Genomic DNA, 26,820 nt, shown 5'->3' with positions numbered 1-26,820 from the left:
AACTGCCTGAAATGAGGTTGTAGTGAGGTGGGGGTTGGTCTCTTCTCCCAAATAACAAGCAATAGGACAAGAGGAAATGGCCTCAAGTTGTGCCAGGGGAGGTTCAGATTGGATATTAGGAAAAATTCCTTCAGTGAGAGGGCTATCAACCATTGGAACAGGCTGCCCAGGGAAGTAGCTGAGTCACCATCCCTGGAGGTGTTTAAAAGACGTGTAGATGTGGTGCTTAGGACATGGTTTGGTGGTGGGCTTGGCAGTGCTAGGTTAATGGTTGGACTCGGTCTGAAAAGTCTTTTCTGATTCTATGATTCTATGCAATGCAGGCTCTGCCTTACCTCATATGTGTGAATGTAATTGGGCAGAATGATCCCATGAGTCTCAAATACCTGATTAATCTCTTTGAATATCATTCTTGCCTACTCTACTTGCTTTTTTCCTTTGTTTTTTTTCCTGTTGTCTGTTTTCATTTTGTCTACATCACGATTGTTCTAGATAAGCCTTACTATGCTCTGATTACATTTCCCTTCTTCCTTTTCCCATGTTGTTTTGACCAAGGTGCTATATTTTATTTTTGAGATGAAATAAAACATATTCTATGTGTTATGCATACTTGCATAACACTAAATTTCAATGCAGCCTAAGCTTTTTCCCTGGAGATTGCCTTGGCACACTGTGCAGCCCTGGAGGAGTTAGGTATTCCACCTGTAGCTCCTGTTCCCTCGCTGTGTTTTGGTGCTTGGACTGTTGCTCTCGCAACTACAAGTACCTTCAAGTTTTTGTTTTCTTCTAATTATCGGTATCTTATTGATATCATCTCAGGGGCCAAAGGCATGAGGACTTCCAGAAGAAACCTTGTGCAATTACCGATTATCTGCTACCTCATCTTCATTCTTTTGCCACTGAAGTCAGCATGTCTGAAAGCGCACTAGGGAGGTGTGAATTCCTGTGTCTCATCTTTTGCCTTGTTTCTTCCTCTTTCTTGTTTGGAAGAGAATATAGGAAGCCAGACAACTGGGTTTCTATGAATATGGTATCCAGCATCTCCTCCCCTTGCCCTCACTTTCTCACTTAACATCCTTCAAAGCTGATTTTCTTTTTAATCAAGAGGCTAGTTAGTCTACATGTTGCCAACAAAGTTGATACTTCCAGGAAGATGTTCCTTTTGAATCTGGAACATCACATATTTTGGGATTTATTATGTATGCAAGAGAAAACCCTTATACCCAAACCCCCTTGCTCCTTCCTTTCTATATTTTAGTAATTAGTCAGTGTCATGCTGGATAGAAAATACAGAGTACTGATATGCAAGTAAAATGGGTGGTATGAATGCAGCCTGCTAAACCTCAAGCAGTCTTGATAACATCCCTGGAAAACAAAATGTTTGTGGTCTACAAAAGCAGCCATTTGGCACACTTGTTGCCAAAGAGGACTGGTAGAGGCTTTGATGCAAGACACAGCCTCCATCTGTGTAATCCCTGTAGGCTAGGAAGTCCGCTTCAGAGTTGCGCAGTATTAATGCGTCTGTGGAAATGTCTCTAAGAAGAAAAGTTAGTTGTGAAGTGTGGGTTTTGAACTGTTTACCTATATGCATATTCATAACATGCTTATCCTCCTTTCTGCTTTTGCTCTTGAGTATCAAAATCTAGAGATTCTTGGATTGTCTAGAGGAGAACACCCCAGGTGCGTCTGCCTGTATGTATTAGTGCTACACAGTCCTCCAGCTCCCTGGTACTTCTAAGGCAAAAGACCTACCTACCATACCATGCGCAAGTCTTGAATGTTGGTATGACCAATGTATTTCCAGGATCCTGTCACCGGCCAGAGACCTTTCTGCCTCTGCATTTATGAATAATGCATTAATGATGCAGTTCTTGATTACATCTATTCTGGGTAGAAGATGAGACATGGCAGATCTTGGTGATTAGAGGAGCATCTGTCAGTTCCTATTTATCCCCTAATATCCATGCTATAAACAACTGAAAATGTTTGTACTTTGGTCTGTATTTCTAGTTTTTTAATTCTGTGTATAAAAATTATGCTGACTCATTAATTAAATATTCAGATTTGCTGTGGGAAAGTGTACAGTGAGAGGGAGAATAACCAGGCTTTAATGCTATGAACTGATAAATCTCTCCATTTTATCCAAATACAGTACAGCTGACCTAATCAAGCTTTGTTTCCTCTGGGCTGGTGTCCTTCATTCTTATCATAGCCAATGCCAGATATTCAGGTTCACGGAATATTCCTAGAACTGTCCCATGGGGCAAGAGGCAGGTGGTGTGTGCTATGGCTGGTCCAGAGCTGTGCAAATACTGGTTTTGTGTCCACTGTCAAGAAGACTGCATGATCACTAACTCTGAGCCTGCGTCCTTCTGTGAGGCTAGGAATATAGGTGTCTTTATTTAGCTGTTAATTTTCATGTAGACTCTGGGAAATTAACTTTTGATCCTTACCTCTTTTTAGAATGACTGGCTGGTAAAGTCAAATATTCAACAGCATGATTAAATCAAACTAGCTCCTCATTTTGTGCTTTTTTTGGGGGGAATGAGGAGGTAGGAGTTGTTTTGGGGCTTTTTTTTTTTATTATTGGCTTTTTAGTTAAACAACATGCACCTTAAAATTGTGGTCTCAGTGCTGCTGCATTTCATGGAAATGCAACTCTTAATAATTAAAACAAAGTAATTTTTGTTTTTGTTATGGTCTGAATAAATTTGTTTTCTTTGGAAGTTTAATGTTGAAATCTTGTACTATGTATCTGCCTATTCACAATTCATATACTTTTCATCATGAGCTTCTTTAAATTCCTTAGTTTTCAAGCCCCCATAATTGTTCAGAGAAGTAGAGGAATTTGTATATTTTAAAATTTTCTATATGTAAACCTTGGAGAAGTTTTGAGGTGGTAAAATACAAGAAAGTTTAGGGATAATAGGAGCTTATGGAAGAAAATAACTGTAACCTTTCATAGCTTCTTTTAGTAAAAAAAAAAGGTAGATAACTTTTGCCATCTATTCAATAATTTGTACACTGCATTGATTACTTATGCCCAGCAAATTGACTGTCGTGTTGTGGTTCAATGGTGCTCTTTAAATAGAGTAGAGAGTACACAACATGCAGTACTAGATAAAACAACATCTAATGTATCTTCCTATGACCATAATCTAGGAAACACTCATATTTTGAGCGTTCTCAGGAAGCAATGTTTTGGTTTATTTTCCCTCCATTTTTTTTCAAAAAAGACTGTTTGTATTGCTAATTTCATGACTACTCACTTTCATGACGACAAATACTGGGGTGCTACAGATGATGGTGAAATGGAAACGCTCAAGCTCACTGATTTCACGAGGAGCCCGAGAATGGAAATACGTCAAAATCTTCATATGCAGCCAAAGCATCCTTTCCAGCATCAGCAGCGGGCACTGAGCATTTGTACATCTTTTAGTTCATCCACGACGTCAGTGTCTTCCAAACACAGAGGAAAATTTATAAACCTACGTGACAGTGTAAAAAGGAGTCCTACAAAAAGCACAGCAAAAGTAAAAGCTGCTAGTGGTTGGGTGTCTGATGGCTCATGTTCTAATTGTTCATTAGAAAAGGTATGTATTGCAGTAGGTATTTACAGATGGGCATTTTTGGTGCAAACCGTAGAAAGCATGTCACACTTTCTGTGGTTTTATCTCTGCTATTTCTAGACACTTGATGTTAATTAATCTTCTGTTGTATTTTATCACTAGAAATCAAAGTAGTAATAATTGAAATTGAGCTGGCAAAGAAATACTGCTCAGTGTTTTCCCATTAAGATTGTTGCACTCTCTACAGTGTAGGTTTTTTATAGTAATTTCTTGACAGCAAGGAAAGTCTGGTTTGCTTGATTTTTGGTCTACAAAATAGGTCTTTTAGTACTTGACAAATAGCAGCATTGTGGAATTTGCTGGTTTAGGTGATCTGCTTCGGGATGTACATGGTGCTTTGGTAATTTCAGGTCAGTTGGCATTCCCTCATGGAAAGTGTTATTTTGTGTGTGGGTTAAATATGAGAAAATGCATGCATTCCTCCTTTTCACCACATCTGGACTTAGGTTTGGAGGCACTCCTTTTAACTGATCACTTAAAGGTATTATGATCTTAGCTTTTTAAAACATACCACTTAAAATGGAATGATTATTTTTGGTTATAAATATTAAAGTCCATCCTTACACTTTAAAAAGAATTACTTGAGATTTATTGTGGTGTTGTAACAGAATAGCTTTTAATTGTAGGTGTTAGCACGTTTCTTTAGCCTGACAGACTTTGGTAAAGTGAGTTATTGCTCAAGTCATGCTTTCCTATATATGATAGTCTGTCATACTTGTGTGCTATAGTTCATATATATTCAGACCAAGGTTTTTAATTGGTCCTTTGCTTTCTTTGCAGTTTAAATAAGTTTGTGTCTATTTAAACCAGAATTATTAAATGTTGTAGTCAGTGACATATTTATTTGAAGTTATTTTGAAGATAGGCTTTTTTTTTTTCCAGAACACTGTAGTGTATTAATGTGGAGAATTCCTAAAAATTACAAATACTTCTTGAAAATTCTTGGAAGGCAGAGCATTGAAAGCAATACTCTGAGCTATTGGAGCCTATTCAGCTACTTTCACAAATACTTGTATCATATAATGATTTTCATACTGATAATGTGCCATACTAAAATAAAGGTAGCATTCTTCTATTATAATGATGTTCCAGGTCTTCTTGCTCTGATGGTTAGAAATATTTTCATTTCTTGCGTTGTCCTTCCTTGTGGTAGCCACAGCGCCTACATCAACTCACTGTATTCCATGAAGTGTTTAAGTGAAGACAGTCTTACCTTCATTTGATTTTGCACATCCCTTGGAAGTGGTTCCCAGTGTTGTCACCTCTTTCCTCACACACGTGGTAGTGGAGGACACTTAACAGGAACATTGCCAGGATGCTTGGAGGAGCAGGGAGCGGCTTTTAGGAGTTAGTGGATACTAAACCATCAGCACAAAGGGAAAATACAGTGGCATTACTTATAACTTAAGAGACTGGAACCTGAAAGAATTGAAGTACTTTGAACAATGTCAGTTTTAAAACAATAAAGATAAAAATTGGAACTGGTCAGGACGCTTCTTGAAGTGTTAGGGAATGAGAAGCCCAGAGAGAGGAGAGAGTTAAGAATTGAGAAAAGGAAAGGAAATGGGAAAACAAAGCTGCCCTTTGGTGCATATTGGTCCATAAGGACATCACCTATGACTGTGTCAGCTGTTTTGCTAAGTCAAAGGACAGGGGAGTGTGGTCAGTATCTAAGAATAACTTCGATCTGTTTTTAACCTTCTCTTATTGCAGGAGATGTAACTGTAAAGCTGGAGTTTTTTTGACCTGCTAACGGTTAGCTTGTCAGCTTTAATGTTGTGTTATATTTTGATAGGTAATATGTATATATCAAACTTTGGTTAACAGGAGTTTTTTACTGTGTGCATGCATGGGAAGCTGCTTACTTTGGAGCAAGGCAGTCTTGAAGGGGTGGCTTATTTTTTGCATATATAGGGTTGAGTAATCGCTCAAGCTATTTAGTTCGATCTGTCCTCTAAAGGTTGCATTGTTCTTCCAGTAACTGGAGGTTTGTTGCACTGACCATTTCCTGCATCCTTTGCAGAATGTGTATTATCATTTTTCCAGACCAATTTATATTCACCCTACCCCCCCTTTTTAACACCTGAAAGATTGTGCTGTTCTCCACAGATACAAGAACGTCTAAATGATAATAATAATGATCTTCTGACGTATCAAATGTATCTTGTCCTTACATCTTCCAATAACTGCAATATTTTTCACCAGCTGTTCATTTTGGGTAGATTGACTTTGAGCTGGAAAAAAAAAACCCTGTAGAAATACCGTATGTACATTTAATAAGGGTTGCTACTCTTGGGCGGTTTCAGGTTTCTTTAATATTTGCTTTTACCATTTAATTTGGTGTATGCTATTGGTGTATGTTGCTTTGTGTTTTAAAATATCTCAAGCTTTTAAAATACGTTTAATACTTTTATCTTCTGGGGTTTTCATTCATTTTCAGGTTTTAGTATTTTCTTCTGTCATGCTTTATTGTATTTAAAGATCACAAGAATGTCTTGGAACAACTAAGCTGCAACAGCTTTGATCTGCTGTTCAGATTGTAATTTTGATGATGGTTGCCAGAAGTTTACATTGCTGACAACTTGTTGACAACCAGTATGTTAACATCTCAAAATTATTTGAGTTGATGTTTTGCTAGTTGTAATCTTGTTCCCTTGCAGCTTAAGTTGTCAGTAGCTTTCCTGGTTAGTATATTAATGAAAATTTCTAAGACCAAAATTCTACTAGTCTGAAGGTGTGGTAAACCTCTGTGAAGATCTTTGAGAGGTAGATTGAATCTGTTTTAGGCTCTTCTGCTCATTTGACTAGAAGATTTCTTTGATTTTTGCCTGGTTTAGAAACCTTAATGTACTTCTGATTTTTCCCTTTTATCAAAAAGGGGTATTAACTTTGTTTAGTGCTATCAACTTTAGCCGCTGTTACCTGGCTTTTGCCCACTGTTGTATTATGGTGAAGGGCTTCTTTTGTGAAACCATCCCACAAAAAACCTGAGTCTGTCCATTGACATGAACAGGTTTTCTGTTGGACCCCAAAGTGTTATTACTCTGTACTACAAGGTGAGTAACTTGGGATAAATAAGCAGTGTGGATTTGTCTTACGACTTGGGCTTCTCTGGCATCCTCACGTTGTTGGAGATGCACTGCCATAGACAGCATGGTTAAAGGTGGTTGCTTGTCTTCAGCTGTGTTTCAGTCTCCAAATCCTTATGCTATTTCAGAATTATTTTTTTAAGCTGTTAAATTTTAATTTTGTTATAAAATATTTTTGATTTTCATTATTTTTGATGTTTTGTTGGTGATTTTTAGCCCACAGAAGCTGTTCCTTCCTCTTCTCCCATTGTCCCTGTGATCCCTGTCCCACCAGTCCCTGCTGAGACCACTGTCATCCCATCCACCATACCACAGGTTTTTATTCTTTTTTTTTTTGTTAAATTTGTTCAACTTTTATTTATTAAATGTATTTCATTGCTTTGTTTATATTCACGTTTTGGCACTTCTACACACAGGTTTGAGATGAACGTGAAATACCTGAATTAGTAATACACTGAAGTTTCATCCTAATTTTTGTTTGTTTCATAGCAGCTTTTAGTCCATTTTAAAAAAACCCTATATTTTCATATGAAAGTATATTAGTTAATTCATGAAATAGCTAAAGAAAAAAAAAAAGAATGGAAAGAAGCAATAGGATGTTTTATGTTCTGACGTAATAATTTTAGAGCCATTTCACCCTTACTAAAGTGTTACTGCTCAATGTACTTATTTACTTATGAGAAATTGTCTCATCTAGTATACAAATACTTAATATCTATGTTTCATCTATGTTGCATGATACTACTTCTGTTCTCCAGCCATTTGTTGGTATTAGTGTGCTTGGGGGCCTTTAGAAGGCAAAAGGGGTTTGGGGGTGTTTTTACCCCTCTAGTCCTAACATATTTGTCTCATAGAATGTGCTTGCCTTCTGGACCTTCATCCTTTAGGTCACATAGTGTTAACACACACACACAAAAACCATCCCACCCTGTCAAGACAAGTTAAAGCAGTAATCATGAGTTAACATTGCTATCTTGCATATAACTTGGAATATGTGACCATAGCATGGCAAGGTATGGAATACTTTAGGATAGGTAGCACTTATATTTTTGCATCTGGAATGGCATTCTGCGTTTGTTTTTTGACTTTACTGTAACTTGCAGTGCAAAAATCTCAAATGATGTGTGCATGCCTTTTGAAAAGATGTGTCACTTCTTAGAATTGGTTGATGACAGATATTTATGAACTTCAGAAGGGAATTAAGCTATCCAGAATACTACTGGGATATTTTTGTAGTATACACGTCAGTATTTTCTTTTTAACTTAAGGTCTGCTTTCAAGCTACATGGCTAAACTTGCAACAGGTGGTAATCTTTTTTTATCTCTGCTATGTTGCTAAATTTTACATTATCCAACAATTACCAAAAGTTTTTACAGTTGGCTGATTCCTAATGCACTTTCTAGTGGATGTAGGTTTACACAAACCTGTCGCCTGTCCTTTCCCAACAGTCAGACCAGAGATTTGATTAGTTTCAGAACTATTTCCTTCTTATGGAGGGATTCTGCCCACATCAGGATTTGAGACAGGCTAGTGCAACCAGTGGTCTTGTGCTGTAAGCCTTGGTGCATGAAGATAACTGAGTTTCCAGTAGATTTACTTTCAGGAATTGCCAGTAGGCTGAACTTCATCTAAAGTAAAATAATAAGTGCCAGAAGTATTTATATTTTCTTTCACTGCCATTGCTGTGACAGTGTTAATGTCTATTGATGATACTGGATTACAAGCAGAAGAGTAAGAACTGAGTGGTCTGTGCTTCTGTCTTCTGCGTGCATATAAATCTCTGCAGAAGTTAGCTATATAATTCTGCATCATACATGATTCTAAGCAATTAGGAAATACCACAGAAAGTTATTATCAACTTTGGATTTGGCAGATGCATTTTTGTCCAATAGTTATGTCTCTCTATTTTGTTAGTGACTTTACCCCTTAGGCAAGCCCTTAGTCTGCTTGTAAACAAACTTGTTAAGTGGCTTTTAAATATTTGAACAAGCCCTGACAATGAAGCTTGAAATTGTTTGGTAATTTGGAGGAGTCTTGTATAACAGGCTGAAATACCAGGTCTTCCTTCCAAAAACAATTGATGTGTTGCTGGATGTTGCCCTGTATCTTCATAGTGTCCAGGCGTACCTTTGGAATGCCTGGCACAAAGCTTTTCTCCTTCCTGCTTGGAGATGATGCTAAATTATTGCTTCTTGATGGAGAATTCAAGTAAATGTAGAAGGGGTGTTAGGAACAAATCACAGAATCACAGGTTGGAAGGGACCTCAGGGATCATCTAGTCCAACCTTTCTGGGAAGAGCACAGTCTAGACAAGGTTCCTTAAATTACGGAAGGTGTTTTGCATCTGTTGGCTAGTTTGTGTCTCAAACATACTGTTCACATAAAAACCTTACCTACTAGTAGCAATTTCCTCTATATTCCTTTCTATTCCTCTATATTTCCTCAATAGCTAGTCTTCCTCTTCTTTTTTTTAAGACATTAACACAAGAACACTTGTCAGCCTCAAGAAAAAGATTCATGGATCCAGCTTTCACTGGCACTGCTTTTATTAAATATGCTTGGATATTACAGAATCCTAATATTAAATAAAAATAAATTTTAGAATTGAGTGAAATGTAAAGAATGTGACTGAACTTTCAAAAATAATCCTTGTTTTGTTTTCTATTTATACATTAAGAATATTTTCATAGTTTATACACAAACATAAAATAAATGTATGTATGCTGTTCTTTTGTAGATCCAGTGGAGAGTTAGACTCCTAATGCCTCATGTTCAGTCAGGTTCTTTTTAATACAGTGTATTGTTTTGATTTTTTTAATAGTCTTAATTGTAAAGCTCTTACAGGGATGGTGATGCACAATTTAATTAACTGGTATTTTTAGTACAGGATCTTATTTTTAATTTACTCTTCTTTTAATAGAACTTGTACTTGAATAAGAAGCAGAAAGTGGAATGTAGCTTAATGGCAGAATATGGTAGTGAGGGGTAGCACTGTTTTAAGAAAGATTCTTATCGTGATATGAGTAACTGTACTGCATGAAGTGTGCCCGTGCTTCTCCTGAGAGAATTGCTGGGTGAGAAGGGTGTTTGACAGCATCTTGTCAGAATCATAAGTGTTATCCTTTGTTTCCTTTTTTAATGGTCTACTCTGTTAACTTTCATATACACCACCTGATTTTAGTACTTAGTAAATGATACAGGCCTAATTTCTGACACAGCAACCTGATATAGCAGATTGATGACTCCTGCCTAGTGATGGTAGATTATTCATCTCAGTCTTTTGTCAGGAACTTCTGAATCATCACTTACTTCCCAGCTTTGGGGGGCTTTTAAAAATCATGTATTCCTCACAAGGATGTTGTCACAGTAGTGAAACTAAAATGCAGAATATGAATAGGTTAATGTAATTGTCATACTTTTGTAGGTCTTAAGTTTATCATTGAATGAGTTTAATACTATCTTCTACTGCAGCCTGTTAAACTGTCCCTGAATTAATTCCCACACATATATGCACAAGTAAGAGATTAAAAAGAAGAAAAAAAGTATGTCTTAATTGTAAGGATAATGGAATTTTATACATACAAAAAAAATCTGCGCTTCATTAAAGCAGTAAGGAAATTAACTTTGTTTTGTGCCACTGAGTTTTTAGGTCCTGTTGAACTTAATACATGAACAGTATTTGGAGTCTGGAATATATCTGTGCACTTCTTTGGGGTTTTTTTATTTGTTTTTGTTCGTAGAGCAGGCTAGATGCTACCTATTTTAAATGCATTTGATGCAAAAATAGGAAATCTAATTATTTGGAAGTATTTTAGGTAAAAGCCACCAGTCTATGGATTTTCTTGCAGTTGAAACCCCATTTTTCACAGAAAAATTCTCAGTAACATCAGAGAGCACAAGTGTTACCTTATTCGACCAGTTCTTAGCTAGCAAACAAGTTATCAAACATGCTCTACTAGTTCATATTTCTATAGCAATAATCTCTGCTTATGGCTTGTGAATCCATAGCAATTTTCTGATGGAAGCACATGCCACTGTGCAGTAGATGAATGTCTCCTATATATTTGTTTCCGGTTGCATTTCTCTAACTTTCTATTTTGCAGGTTGAAGCAGGTTGGGGGTGGTGGTGGGGTGGGGGAAGTGTTCTTGCTACGAAGAAAGAGGTATCAAATCCACTAAAATTTGGTTTTAAGATAGTGGCTGGTAAAGCAACTTCTGAATGTCGTATCACAAGTACTAGGGTAACTGACATCATGTCAAATGGTAGCACGACTCAGTTTTTCTTTTGCAAAACAAAATAATAAATGACAGAACTTGTATATAAGATACAATCTCAGAGTTTTGGAAGAGTGTGGCTTTGTGGCATGAAAGCATTTTTTTCAGGGTAGAAACAAGTGTTTCGGAAGGTGAAGTTTTGCGATTCTCAAGCTGAGGCTACCTTTTAACAGAACTTTGAGAATCACAGCAGATTAAATGTCATATAATTGTCGTTAGTATTGCCTTCTCTTATGCATTTTTTTTTTTGTTTTTTTTTTTTTTTTTTTTTTTTTTTTTTATTCTTTTGTTAAAGGCAAATCCTGCTCCAGTGCTGGTGAATACAGATTCTTTGGAGACTCCAACATACGTAAGCCTGCACTTGCTTTCAGTTGTAACTTTACATAATGTTTTATGTCTGTGGCTGTTCAGGTCTCTTTCTACTGTTTAATAAAACCTACTCTGATGGTGCTTGATTTCATCAGCTGTCCTCATGGTTATTTGAAGTCCTTAAATAGCTGTTTAATGGAAAGAAAAAAGCTGTACAGGTAGAAGGTTCTGTGTGACTAACAGTGTGTGATAGTGCAAAACACAGATGTTTGAGGTTCCAGAGGTTCAGTGTTCAAAGAACAATCTGTTCCTTCAGCTGTGCAGGCACATGCTTTAATATTTAATGTGCCATTTCCCTCACACTTCTCAAAAACATTTCTTAATGCAGTGGCTATACTCAGATTTCAGTGCTCTAAATATTAATAAAAATGGGTTGGTTCAATGTGAAATGTTAAGGTAATAACTGTAGTTATGTGGAGGCTAAAATTTGTGTTTGGAAGTGTGTTTTGTGATGGGAATACCACTGACAGATAGAGACTTCAGAAGCTTTGGAATGTATGTAAGTTTGGCATTGGTTTCAGGTCTGAATTTTGCTCCTGTACCTTCGTCCTGCAGTTACTTATATCCCACTTGCTTGTTGTTTGCCTGATCAGGTTAATGCCTGTACTAGTTGCTTTATATTGTGTTTAGTTTAAGTACTGGTATTAGCAAGTAAAATGTAAATCTTGCCCTTATCAAAAGCATTCATGACTTAGCAAGGTTGGTAGAAAGGAGTGGTAATAACTCAAGACAGACAAAAGCACGCATTACCAGTTTAAGCAGAAGACAAAAGATTAGGACAGTGACATAATTGGCTCATAAATGAGTCCCAAGTGTTATGATGATGCCTCTGACTGAAAGATCACAGCAGTTCTCTGCAGTATGTGGCCCTTTTATCGATGTTACACAGATATAGAAAAGCGTACGGAAGGTGAGGCGTCTCCCTGCACACACAAACTAAACCAAGAACATAAGTGATTAATAAATATGTATTCACATTTCAGAAGGCCCCATCTGATAGAGGCACGTGCAGGACAGTACATAGTAGAAATAGGAAGAGAAAATAGCATTAACGGAACAAACTGGCACTCAAAATTATAAGATATCTAAATTATCAGTTTGCAATGAATGTAAAACAAAGAAGCCCATAACTACCTGTAATCTAACCTACTCTGTAATCATACGAAGTTGAGTAAAGGAATATCCTTCTAGATTCCCAAGTAGCTAATGGAATTAAGTGATAAGTAACGTAAAATCATACTTGTGAAGGAACTGCATCATGAGTCTGCAAAAACCTTAGCAATTAAAGCTTTTACTATTGAAAAAAGATAAAAGCAAAATATTAATCTAGAAGGTCATCAAGGAACAAATGGTCAAGAACACAACTCGTTATCTGAATTATAAAGCTGCTGAGGAAATGCTCCCTCTTAGAACTCAAAACTGGGATGGAAAAAACCACCAAGAAGCATTTCTTCCAGAATTCTTTGTAAAAGTCCAAAGAAACACAAACAGACTCAAATTGATGGCACATGAAAAGATTAATCGTACCAGCAAAATTAACTTCAGTACAGCCAAAAGGCTCTAACCAAATTCTGATGAACTACTAATAGGTTTTCACATTTAAAGAAGATGCTGCATTTCTGTTGTGGCATAATTGCATCATTTGTATAGAACTTCCTTCATCCAGGGGAAGTCCCTGCAAATAATCTTGGCTTAGTGGATCTGAGACATTCAAAACTTGTAAAAGGTAAATTAGACAGTGATTTTTATCATTTGACGTATCCTTGCTTCTGTCTTTGCTAATGTTAGGTTTGTTAGATAAAATAAATTCAAAGGTAATTATTGAGAAAACAAAACTAAACATCCCCACCCCCCCTCAAAAAAAACCAACTAAAAAAACAAAAACCAAAACAAAGATGAACCCCCCCAAAAACCCCCCAAACCAACCAACCAACAACAAAAAAGGGGCTATAGAACTGAGCTAAAGCAAAAGATAAAAATGGAGGTTATTGTTTGTTCTTGTTTACCTAGATGATATTTTAAACCTGGTTTACAGAACTTTGAGCATGGAAATAAACAAAAGTCTGCTTTGTTTTGCCTAATGGTAATGAATTAGGGAAATGATTAATTGTCTTTGTTATTTAAAAAAACCCAAAAGGCCACATACTGATCAGTCGTCATGAACCGTTTCCCAGGTACTGTAATATTAGATGACTGCTTCAGTTAGCACATGTTGCCATTCTTATAGATGATGGCTCAGGGACTAAGCTAACATAAAAACTTCTTGATCACAGTGGCTTCTTTGGTGTTGGTGTAGAAACAGATACAGTTTCATGTATTCAGAAGGTCAAAACCTCTTCCCTTTTTAATGGAGAAATATTGTTTGTTAAAACTACAGTATCTTTTCCACTGAACAAACTACTAAGGACGGTTTGCTTGCTATATGGCCTGAGGAACAACTGAGGATCTCAAGAGCATTTTTTTTTTTTCCTGGCAGTCAGAAGCAGAGTGCTTCTGCTCTATGGTATCTGTGTAGAACAGTCTGCTCTCTGAAATCTTGACTTCTAAACTCATACAAAAAGTGTTCGATTCATGTACAGAACAGAGTGAAAATCGCACGTCCCCTCTGAGCTCAGTGGTCAGTGTGAATCAGCTTAGATTTGATGGGAATGAACCACCAGCTGAGCAAACTGTGGTATGCGTATAATTCTTTGTCTCATCTTTTTCTATAGGTCAATGGGACGGATGCAGATTACGAGTATGAAGAAATTACTCTTGAAAGGGTAACATGCCAAATGCCTTCCTGTACTGTGTTTTAAATGGGATTTATGATACTGAAATATGGAAAAATTAACCTCTTGATACTGCTAAATGGCAAACCAAAACAATCCTTACCTTTTTTTTCCCTTTAGGTAGATTATTTAACGTTTAAAAAAAAAAAAACCACTCAGTTGCTGGAGCACCAGTTTTTCAGTTTTTGTTAATATCCTTGACCATTAATAGTAAAATGGGGGGGATCTCAGGATCTCCCTGAGACATTACTGCATTTAATGTTATTATCTAGGCTTGTAGAGAGCAGTAGCACAAATTATGATTTAATTTCCTATACTGTCATTTATGATAAGCTTTTATTTATACCATTAAGTTATATATTGAAATTCAGGCTTCCAGTTGAGCTGACAAGTGACACCTCCTCTTATGCATTGCTTTGTTAGGTTAATGATGTAGAGATTTATCTCAGTTCTCTCTTCTTCTTGAGCTGCACTGTTAACAAAAAGAAAGAAATAAATAGTTGTATTGGATACCTGTGCGGTTCTGATGGTGACTGAGAGGGTGAAGAGGTCTTGCAGGTGATAGCAAGGGCAGGCAACCTTTGAAGAGGAAATATCAGTCTGAGTCTTTGCACCTGTGAGGACATATCACATATGTGACACACATTACTTGGGGGCTTCTCTGGCAAAAATAATTTGTCACTAATAATTTAGTGAGAAGCAAGTATTTGTATGAATAATCTCAAAGATCTGGCTCACTAGAGAGGAAAGTTTTTATCTAGTTTATTGAGTTCACTTCAGTGAGAAAGCTGTTGGGTTGGAACTGTTATCTCGTATACTTGATGCAATGGCTTATGTTCTCCTTATTTCTGTGAAAACAAGTATAGTTACGTCTACCATATGGTTATATGTAATATACTGCTTAAAGTGTCTTTCAATTCTTTTTATCAGTGAAAATTACATAGATTTGGTTTTGTATTGAATCAAATAGATATACTAGAATCTCTTTTCCCCAAAAAAGACGTGTAAATTCTTTTTCTCCTCTACCTTTAGGGAAATTCAGGACTTGGCTTTAGCATTGCAGGTGGTACAGACAACCCACATATTGGGGATGATTCCAGTATTTTCATTACAAAAATTATAGCTGGGGGTGCAGCTGCACAGGATGGAAGATTACGGTATGATGACTTTGTGTTGAGTTCCTAAATGTTTCTTATTGTATTTTCAAACAGTGGGTAAAATGCTTTTTGTTACTTTGAGTAGTTTTATCATGCCATGTTACATTTAAAATAACTTTTTCTTACAGAAGTATTTTGTAAATAATGAGAAATGTTTGAGTGAACCATTTTTTTTCCTCCCCAAACCAATAAAATCTGCACTTAAGTGAAATTAACTAAACTTTATCTTTTCTGTTTGGTGTTATAAACTGATTATGCCATATGTTCTATAGTCCTTAATTCAATATATAACGGAAAAGCTTAGACAGGATAGGTAACTTTTGGGTTATCCATGTGCAGATTTTCTGATCTTTATGATAGTAGAGCTTAATAAAACTCTTCTATGCTTGGTATAATTCCGTGTCTTAATTTTTCAAAGCTAGTACACATCTTTGAAAGCCATATTTTTTGTTTAAATTAATAGAGTACTCCTTCTCCAGTATACCTAATTTTATTATTTCATTTTGGACTGATACTACTGCTTAACTCCTAGTGAGAAAACGTCGGTGTAGTATTAGATGATAGCAACTGATATTTGCAATTTCCTTTGAAGAGTACTGTTACTAATTTCTGAATTTCTTATTAATTTCTGAATTATTTTTCTAACCCATAACAGTCTTTAAGTATACTCCTGTATCACTTTGTGGAAAAAAACCCACATCCAATTGTAGGACTAGCTTTTTTTCTCTTGTGTTGTCAAGAACTTGCCCTGTAATGACAGGGCAAATGCCTGATGCCTTATGGTTTTTAGTCCTAATAAGCTTATTTCAAGGCTTCATTTTAGCTTGTTGGCCATTGTCAGAGGTACATCTGGCAGAACATGGTGACAGGTGGGTCAGGCGTTGTACTTACTGTAATGAGAGCTCAGTGTTACTACAGCAACATGTTAAATGGTGTGGAAGGCGAGCACTTAAACAGCTTGTGAAGAGCAGGAATGGAGGTTAAAACTGGCATGTTCTCATTGTGTGCCTCCTAGTTTCTGAATTTTTTAATTCTTTCTTATAGCCCTAAATAAAAGGTAGTTTGTATGGAGCTCTGTTTAAAATACTGTTTTAATGAAATACATATAAGATGGTGTCCTATTCAGCTGTGGATAAAATATTCTTTTTAAAAGTTTTATAGTGATCCTTGTTTTATCTTTAAGCACTAATAATTAATTTTAGAGCATTGTCTTGAATCAATATAATTTTGAAGCAAAATCTGTGTATCTTAATGTGTTAATATGTAGTGTATTGTAGTTAAAATATATTAGGCTCCTAGTGTGTCTTCTCTAATGTGGCAGCTAAATGTGAATGTTTCTGTCTCTAGGGTTAATGATTGTATTCTACGAGTAAATGAGGTGGATGTTCGTGATGTGACACACAGCAAAGCAGTCGAAGCATTGAAAGAAGCGGGATCAATCGTACGATTGTATGTCAAAAGAAGAAAACCAGTCACAGAAAAAATAGTGGAAATCAAACTTGTAAAAGGCCCTAAAGGTATGTAAGAAGTACAAAACTTCCGTTTCACAAGAAGGATGGAGTTGACTATTTCTGCATTTATTTTTTGAAATAAAGTAGTGCCTTGCATATGATGTTCTAGGAAATGCAGAATGATGAAAAATAATACAATGGCATCTCAAATGCTTCTGAATTTTCATCCCTGTGTCTTGAAACTGTTCTTGTAGAATGCATATTTTTCTTTCAAGTGATAAAAACGCATTTCTGATAGTATTTAGTAATTTTAAATACATCAAATAAAAGCGGGAGTAAAATATTTAATTACCTAGAAAGATCTTTGAGAGATTAACAAACATTTAGAGAAAGTATTATATTGTTTCTATATGGGGAATTGTTGGAGAACGGTTCTTTAAATACCAGTGGTACTGTGTGCATCTTTCACAAGGCATGAAGTAAATGATTTAGGTTTTGCCCTTCAGAACTTCTGCAAATGCTATGTCTTTTCCAGAACTTTCTGGAAAATTGTGGAGTTCAGCTGGAAAGGCATCCAGTATTGCTTCAAGCCAAATATGTTTTAATATATATTTATATAAATATATATATGTATGTGTATATGTGATACAGATAGCATTATTATTTAGATAATAATTTGAATCTAATGAATGCTATAAGTTTTTTTGAGTAATGACTTTGTCTTCAAGCAGGTCTTGGTTTCAGTATTGCTGGTGGTGTAGGAAATCAGCATATACCTGGTGACAACAGCATCTATGTAACCAAAATCATTGAAGGCGGGGCAGCACATAAAGATGGCAAACTTCAGATTGGAGACAAACTTTTAGCTGTAAGAGCTGCACTTTTTTTTTTTTTGTCCAAAGGTTGTTCACTCTCAGGCCCAGGAAGGGCATAATTCACTTCTTGGTTAAGCTGTCTGCCAATGGAGTGTTATTTCATAGAAATGGGTAAAAAAAAATTTATTTTGCCAGCAAATCAATGATAAAAATTAAATCTGCAGCATTCAACACCATCTCATCAGGAAATTTGAAATCTGTTCATCAGCACAGTGTTTCATGCAAAACCTGTATTAATCACCCTGTTTATCTCTGATGCCTGCTATTATTTTTCTGGGATATGAGTGATGGGAATGTAAACCAGCATACAATGGGATTGTTTCTCTTCTCAAAAAAGAAGAGTGGAAAGGAACTCCATGTACTGGTGGTTGGCCAGCCTGTAGTGAAACTGCTGCTTAAATTGGATTTCAGTGTTTTTAATGCTTTTGAATGGCTTTTTTTTAAACTCGGAATATTTCAAAGTTGAATTTTCTATACACAAAGTAAAAATAACTTTCAACTTTCTTAAAATACATCCAGAAATCTAGTTGTCTGGCTAGAAAAACAAGGCCAGAGCCAGGATTTTCTGAATTAATTTCTGAATTGTAAACTCAACTCTTGTAAGGTATAATTTCACTACCCATCTACCAGGCAGTACCTGCTTCTGTAAGAGCTCTGAGTACATCTGAGTACTCTACATCTGTACTCAGAGTACATGACAGCAGAACGTGTGCTCTATCGCTCTTCAAGCAGTAAGAAACTGACTCTAAATGTTTAGTGCAGAGTTTGCCACCTGTAAAAAGAGTTTTTGGATAAGTTTGTCACAAGTACAGAGCTGGGAAAACTGGAGCTACTTAAAGATAAAGAATCCTGGGATTATCCTTTTATCTAAAGAATCCTAATTTTTTTTTTAAAGTATTGGGAATGAGATCTTGGTGTTATAGTTCTGTGAAATCAGCTTGAGACATGAGCAAACCCTCACATGAGAATTGGTAGGAAAAAGAGAATGTATCATGTTTACTATTAGCTGCACAATAACCATATACCTTCATATACCATGCAAAGTCACAAACGCAAAGATCCAGCTGCTTGATGACAATGCTATTCATATTTGATGTTTGAAGTTTTAAAATCTGAATCATATGAAGTGTTTTGATTATAGGACTTCCGCACAATGTAAGGGCACTGGAGAGCTTCCTTTTAATGGCAGACTGCCTTCCAGAGTTATAATTTGTCACCTGTACAAGAGAATTTTGTGCTAACTTATATTGTAAAATATATGGAAGGTTTTAAGAAAGTTTTTCTAGAAATATCAAACTTCTGAGACATATTACTTTGTCCAGTATTACCTTATCCATTAAAGAAATTTGCCTGACAAAGAAGTGAAATAACTTTTGATTAATATCAGGTACTATGTTGTGGATGCAAGGAGCATATACAATATGCTATTAGATATAAATAATATAATGTCCTAATATATTGTAGCTGTAATTATTCCCTCAGTTCATTAAGTTAGGAAAGAAGTGAGTAAAATGTCAACTATAATATCTTCTGATTAGCTGAATTTCACTTAGTCAAAACTTTAGTCACTAATATAGAGATAAGCTCCCATGTTTTGCGGAATGCAACTTTGTGTTTAGGTTGTACTGCAATTACCAATGCACTGCAAAATGACTTTTAAGGTTCAGGAATGGTAGGAGTTGAAATCTTTTTAAAAAAGAAAAGGCATTTAGAAAATACAGTTGGAAAGAATATATTTAAGCAGTAGATTATCTCCCTGCCCCCCCCCCTCCCCTGTAAGAGAATTGACAAGGCCTAATTGTTTTTACACAGTATATGAAGTTAAATAATCAGAGGAAAGTGTCTTTGGTCCCTCAGGTTCAGTGCAATATAAGCCTTATTTCCCATGTTGCCCGGATTTATCTACAGAAGTTATTTCAAAATATGGACGAGAGGGTCAGCAGCTCAATTTACTAAGGCTTTATATGCGACACTAATTGATAAAGGAATTTACACTTTTTTTTGTGAATGAAAGGAAGTGTTCCACCTGAATAGCAATAGTTCAGAAAAATCTGTTGCCTGTAAAGTTAAACTAGTTCTTGTTACTTGGCTATGTAAATCAGTCACTTTGGGATCTTCTCCAGTTTTGATCCCTCCTTTTGACCTCTTGTGATGATATCCTGTCCCATTATAATGTCTAAAACTTAATTATGTCATGACAAGATCATGTAGGATTTATTCTTACTAGAATAAACTTTCTTTTATTCAGTGCTTGCAATAGCATGCTGTGATTGGCCATGCTTATGGCATTTTGGGTGTCATATTTGGCCTACTACTCGTGTCCTTTACAACATTACAGTCCATACAGTTTATTATAATCTTTTGAGGGAAGACTTTCTTATATTTTGCAGCACTACAAAGCACCTTTTGTATAACTTTTATTTATTTAACCAATTTTATCTGTGGCAAATGAATCCTAATAAAAACTTTCAATGCCAGAGTGCTCCAACAGCTTTCAGTGAGTGTTCTATGAAAATGTACATTTTTCTGTGTTGACAATTTATCTTTTTATCGTTAGGTGAACAGTGTTTGCTTAGAAGAAGTTACTCACGAAGAAGCAGTGACTGCCTTAAAAAACACATCTGACTTTGTTTATCTGAAAGTTGCAAAACCCACCAGCATGTTCATGAATGACAGTTACGCCCCTCCTGACATCACAAACTGTAAGTTCGGCTTATCTTTGTGATTTAACTATTTTTCTCTTTAAGGCTTTAACATACCCCATTTTTAGTATTTTAACAGCTTCAAGCTTTTCAAAATTATACAGTGTGAAAATCTCATATAAGAAAGCTGATTAATCAGGAAAATTATATGCTAAATAGAATAACATCCTATAGCTTGTGTACTGAAAAGAGAGCAACAAAGGGGCTTTTCATGTGTTTCTGTGACTGATGTGGCCTTGTCCTAGTGACTCAATATTTCTGATCACTTGCTGATGAGTACAAGAACACACGCCTCTTCTGGAGGCTGTGAAGAGTAACAATGCACTGAGTAGATATTCAGTGTCCTGTGAACTGAGCATAAGACAATACTGTTTCAGGTGGAGGTTGGTGATGTTCTGACTTTTCTGTTTTCCTGCTTTTTCACAAGCTGCACATATTTGAATAAAAGAGACTGGGAGGAGAGACAAGTCTTCACCTCTGATGTCTGCCTGCAAATATATTGCAAAATTCCATGTTAACTTGAAATCTTACTTCAGTTTTGATGTAATTGTTGATAATTCAAGTGGGAAACCAGTGAATGTTGTATTGAAAGTAGTTAGAAGAATTTCTTGTTTACATAAGGGTACTACTTAAAGGAGTCTTTCTGAAGTCAAACATGCAAATCCAGAAAGTTCATGGTTGAACTACAATGTGAAGAAAAATTTTAATTTAATGTACTGTTTCTTCAAGAGGTATATTACCATTTAATGTTTGGAGAAAGGAATGAGAATTATATAACCTAATATTTCCAAGATGGAATAGGTGGACTTTTCTAGATGACCAGTTTTACTCATCTTGTCACATAAAATGGTTCTGGAGTGAGTTATTTTAGTGGGTGGGTTTTTTTTCTTTCTTTCTTCCTGCTGTTAGATACAACTAATTGATATGTAGCACTGATCTGTTCAGATACTACTTCAGTTGAAAAAAGGAGCACTTTTGGACTAAAACCCACTGATATAATCTAAAACAATATGTGAAGAACAACAACAAAAATGCTGCACAATGAAGGCCCTTATGAGCCCATCATTTATTGGCAATAGCTACAGTATCTTTAAATCTATTCGTAAACTTATTGAATTACAATTTGGAGCTAATTAGGTTTTAATGTCTTCGCTTTCTTATTTGAAGGATATTCTTGAATGCTCCATTCTTTGATGTAAAAACTAATTTTCAGCCTTCACTTATTCATCTCCAGTTTTATATATATGCTTAGAGAGCAGCCATTTTTCCTTATGGTGTCTAGTTTGTCCAAATATTCAGCCTTTCCCACTGTGTCCTTGGAAGGCAGACTTCTTTTTCTCTCTCTCCACTGTAACTGACCTATTCATATGTTTCACCTTGGATTCAGATTTTTCTGAGAGAGAGGTAACATGATTTGTACACAGTGTTCCTGGGAGCGTTGCAGTAATGCAATTAATTACACTGCCGTGGGTGGTCATGTGTCAATAATAGAAGTATCTTATCTGTTACTACTGTATCTTGACTCAATCACTGGGATATTTACTTTGAATCGTTTGTGGGGGCAAAGGCAAAGCCTCAAGAAAGTTTGGGGAGAGGAAGTTAGAGAAGGAGCTGGTTTCTGATGATTTGCCCAATCCTAATAAGTCAATGACACCCTGATATTGGCAAAAGTCATACTTGTTGACTCTTGCTCAGTCCCCATGATTATTAAAAAACAACTTGGTTATAAGGCTTAAATGGAAAAGAACAAAGCACTATAGCAATTTAGAGGACTGGCTGTCTCTTTTGAGAGGAAAACTGAACTGAAACTGTTCAGTTTGTGTGAGTGGAGGAAGGAACCTACTCCTTTACTAGGCAACCATACAGGAACGTTTGGATATAAATATGTATTCTCATTTAAAATTTTAATGTGCTTTGGTACTGTTCATTAAACAATACTTTGATCTTAAAAGACTGTCTGTAGACTCAAAAAGTTAAGAACAGAGATAGCAAACTTGGCATGGCTGATTCTCATTACTGTAGTTGAGCAGTTCGGTTTTAGGTAGGTGAGATCAGACTGCTGAGAGTCTTATTGAAAGCAGCAGTCGTATTTCCTCTTTGACTACAAATTGGTGTCCTCCTTTGGGTGTTTATTTTTTTTTTATATTCACATTATCCATATCAATATGTACTTCTAAAGGAATATTTGCTCTAGCAGTATGCATAAGGGCATATTGTTGGCCATCTTCTCATGCAGCGAATTATTTTCTCTCAAATGGTGGATGAGCTTGGAGACTGAGTTCATTGAAGTTAATTGCATAGTAACATAGACCCATAAAAGAGACAGTAGTATCTTCAAGAATGCTTTCTTACCATGTCGTTGGCTCTTCAGGAAAGGTCTGTCAAGGGTAATCCCATGTGATTGCCATGAAGATGTGCACTGCCATCTTGCCTTGAGTCTTTAATTTCCTACTATACATGACTTAGTCTCACATCCATTTTCTGGAGATAAGTGTCCTGGCTACACATATAGACCCTCTTTCGTCCCATTGCTGTCCTCCCTATCAAGTTCCTGTCACGTTTGGCTGCTCTCCCTGTAAGTGGGACTTGAGAGAGACAGTGGCATTCTGTGCAGCCCAGTATCCAGTCCTTTGTGTAAAGTGGCACTTTTGTACACTGAGAAGTGAAAATCCAATCTCCTGAGCTGTCATTCCCCTCAAGCTCCAGCAGCTTCGTCTGGGAACCTTTTTCCCCCCTGAATGAAGCATTTTGAAAAAATCACATTCTCAGATTCCAGGTGTCTGGCTGTCTTACGTCCTTTGGTGACCTTTGACAAGGTTTGTGGGCTAAAGTGCTGTTTGTACTTTTGAGTAGATCTTCTGGGTTTTGTTTCATTTAGCTGCAGTTTTAGTGTTTAGTTCTCTGAAGTTACTCTGGGTTTTTTATGCTGTTTCTGATAGACTTCTGTTAACAGTTAACCAAAGAACATTCTTCTGCAGAGTGCTGGGCCCTTTGATGAAACTTCAGTCTGTCTTTTCCGTACAACAGGAAAGCCAAGGCTTCATGTGCTTATGTGTCTCTGTTGATCAAAGGGCAGTTGGCTGTTACTGCAGCTGCTGCGGCGACTGGATCTGCTGCCTGAATTCTGCACACAAAATAGACCCAAAGGTCTTGCCTGAGATGTTTAATGACTTAATTCAAGGCAATCTGTTTAGCCTTTTCCATATCAGAAACAACTGTGTATGGCTAAGATGCTAAATGTCATTTTTCTAATACAGGGCAGAACAAAAGCTTTTTCAGGACTCCTCAATATTTTCCCGTTTACAATGGAAATTTCAAAAGGAGATACGAATCTCCTCAAAGGCTATTGCTTCTTTATAAAGGAGTACTATAACTTTGTGACTAGAAAACCTTTGCTTTCTGTAAGGAGCTGCTCCATTAGATAGAGCTCATACCAAAACATGGTGGCTCCTGTACATAGTATTTTAGAAGCTGATGTTTCCAGGGCCACCATTTCAAGGATTGTTTGTGCCGTTATTCTCATCTCAGATGAGACCTCCAAAAGTGACGTTGCCCTTGGCAGAGCAGTACCTGGCTCAGGAGCTTCAGGCTAGGGACTCTGAAGAGCTTTTCCCAGATGTCAGTTATTAAAGAGGTATGTTCTTGAACCACCTGGATTGTGATTGAGTGTTGAAACAGTTACCAGTTTTCCTTCTTTACCTACTCACCTGCAGCTGTTTTGAGACATGTATTTGAAATCCTCCTTTGTATTTCTATCCATCAGAATCCTCTTATCCAGGTTCTTAGGAGTTCAGGCCCGTCATAAAGGAGAGGTAATACGTAATATTCCGTTCACTACTGAATCTCTTAAATTTGCACAGAGGCTGCCTATGGATGTACCCATTACAAATGATGTTAAGGTAGAAACCCTGTCTACTACCTGAGTATATACGTAGACTGTGCACTGTCCAGATGTTGGGTTTTGGTTGGTTTTTTTTTTTTTTTGTGTGTGTGTGCTTTTAGATGTTTCTGATAAAATGAGTGTTTGGGGAAAAAAAAAACCCAACACACAAAATTTAAAAAACACAGTGCACAGTACTTACCGGCTTGGTATCTGTACTGTCTGCAGAACATGCGGTAGTTTGCTCATTACGCTGACTTCTGTGAACATGGTAGTTCATTCAAAAGTCCACAAAACACCAAATTCAGAATTTGATTGTCTTTAAGACTTTATCTCTGGAACTGGTCTGGTTTAGTTATAGGGCTGCCTCACTTCCCTTGGTGATAGGGGTTTGAAATGCAGAGCTAAGGATACTGAAAAACTGAGAACCAGGTTCACATATTTCAGGATCTAGGTTTTCTGCAAAATCCATTTTCTTTTAGAACTCCTGTACTAAGAGTACCAGCCACACAATATTATGGTCCTGTCAGCTGGTCTGCTGGTGCAAAAGATGGGGCAAAGTAAGTTAGCATCCATATAGATAAGTAAATAATTTGATATTTGATATTTCTTTAGGCTTAGAGTCTTTGTATCAAGGGACATTTGATCAAGAGGTTTCTGAGATTCTGATTTATGGCAATATTTATTGAGTACAGATCCTGCCGATGTGGTTCTTTGTGCACCTGGGACTGAAAGTTGACCTCTGTCATTTGATATTTATCAGAGTGAACTGTTTTCTGGCTGCCCGTGGGGGAAATTAATGTTGAAGATCTTGTTGCAGAAGAGTTGGGGCTGTCTGAGACCATAGCATGTAGCAGGCAATGAAAGTGGAAAAAATCTCAGTTGTGGGCTGTAGCTCTAGAGACTGGTACTGTGAGCAATGAAAGCTTGACCACAGCCCTTGACAGTCTGGAATACTCAAGTGCTATGCCTGCTTCTATCACTCCCATCAGGTTTTTCTTTTAACCCTTGAGGTGTGGATTGCTAGTTTAAACATGTACTTTACAGTCATATCTGTTTTCTGAGTCAAAACGAATGCAGTTATGGAAGACTGTTCTTTCTGAGCATATTGCCATTTGAGTACTGTTCTCCTGTGTGGCATCCAGCCTGTGAGACAGTGCAAGATGAGAACTTCCAGTATAGGAAATGTAGAAATTCAACAAAACAACCTAAGTTCATTGTATGCAGAGGAACAGCAGCACTGTAAGTGGGATGGTCCTGTGGACTGATGCCACCCAGCTGGCTAGCACCATTGGCAGCTAAACAGATTTGTGTGTTTGATAATCATCGCTATTAGTCTTCTGTAGTAGGTTGTATGTCAGGAATGTAAACTGCCTCAGTAATCTACATATAAATGTTGGCCATTAAATGGTTCCTGGAACAAATGTCCAGTAACTTGTCGGTATAAATGCTTTAAAGCTGAAATATTACTAAGAAGGTCTAGAACTTGCTATTTAAATAACACCAACATTACCTGTATAGTGCGTATTGTAGAATATCAGAATTAGAAAATGTCGACACTGTTTTTGAGAGACAGAGGACTTGCTTTCTATTCAGGCCTCCTTTGAAGACATTACTAATGATGCACTTTTGACTCCTAGTCAGTTTTAAAGTATTTGTCTTTTGTATGTGTGCACGTTGCTACCGTATTTCCATCCTGCATTGAGAAAAAGAATACTGCAAGGTAGGGAATAATCCGTGTCCTCACTAGAGACATAAAAGCCTTGTTGTTCCTTAAATGGCATAAATACAGGAAGAGAGGAATGTGTAATTACAGTAAATTACAATAAAGTTTTAATTTTATTTCCCATTTTAGAGATTGTACTTGTTGTTGGTGTCCTCGACTTGCAGATTATAAGGAAATCTTTAATCTTCTTTTTGTGTAGAACTGTGCTATGTCAAGGCGGGGTGGATTTGGAAATGGAATTTCTCCTTAAGAGTTTTGGCTTTTCTTGTCAAAGCAAGTTTGTTTTATGCATGTAATCTTCTGTTTATCCAAAACACAGTTCCTTTATCAGTTACATCAGTGATAATATTTACTTGGAAATAGAAGTTTAGACCTGATTGAGGATTCAGAAAGTAATGGCTTGCCTTTTATTTCCATCGCGCTCCTCACGAATGTTTTTCAGGTATCATCTCCAGCTAAAACAGTTTTAGGGACGGCGCAGGCACTTTTTTTTTGCAGGAACTCCATGGAGAACCTTTTTACACCTTGTAGATTTGCTTCCCTAGCACGGAGAATACCAACCTTAAAAATGGACCTGAGTTTTCTAAGCAAGTACCATATGTAGGACTTTATAAAAGATGTAGTCAGTGCTGATGTGGAACAGTCCACAGGTCTGAAATAATAAACACTTATTTTGCTTGATAGCTGAGTTTTACTTACACTGTGAAAGGATACAAAATTTAAAAAATAAGACAGTATTAGATGTTATGTATGTTTCTGAACACGGTGCAGTTACAAGCTTTAGGAACCTTAAGAACAATTAAAGGACACTGTAAGTCAATGAACAAAGAATTTGTTATGAAAAATCTAATTAATTCCTACAAAATATGCATCTTTATAGTGCCACTGACTTGTT

General features: G+C 36.6%; 1 protein-coding gene across 10 annotated transcripts in view; it reads left to right on the top strand.

Annotated features, from left to right (window-relative positions):
• The window catches only part of DLG1 (discs large MAGUK scaffold protein 1), a 166,217-nt gene that overhangs the window by 89,106 nt on the left and 50,291 nt on the right, over positions 1-26,820 (top strand). For 3 of the 10 annotated variants that reach the window (XM_075098899.1, XM_075098897.1, XM_075098895.1), the window contains exons 5-11: positions 6,935-7,033; positions 11,290-11,343; positions 14,075-14,125; positions 15,167-15,291; positions 16,639-16,808; positions 17,474-17,610; positions 20,175-20,319. In XM_075098899.1, coding sequence (XP_074955000.1) covers positions 6,935-7,033; positions 11,290-11,343; positions 14,075-14,125; positions 15,167-15,291; positions 16,639-16,808; positions 17,474-17,610; positions 20,175-20,319 — 781 coding nt within the window. Of the gene's footprint in view, positions 1-6,934; positions 7,034-11,289; positions 11,344-14,074; positions 14,126-15,166; positions 15,292-16,638; positions 16,809-17,470; positions 17,611-20,174; positions 20,320-26,820 lie in introns of all 10 variants that reach the window. The other 7 variants (XM_075098898.1, XM_075098896.1, XM_075098894.1 and 4 more) reach the window with 3 other exon arrangements.

Source organism: Phalacrocorax aristotelis, chromosome 7 (assembly GCF_949628215.1).
Source record: "Phalacrocorax aristotelis chromosome 7, bGulAri2.1, whole genome shotgun sequence".
Taxonomy (NCBI): domain Eukaryota; kingdom Metazoa; phylum Chordata; class Aves; order Suliformes; family Phalacrocoracidae; genus Phalacrocorax; species Phalacrocorax aristotelis.
This window is presented reverse-complemented; position numbering and strand designations above follow the sequence as displayed.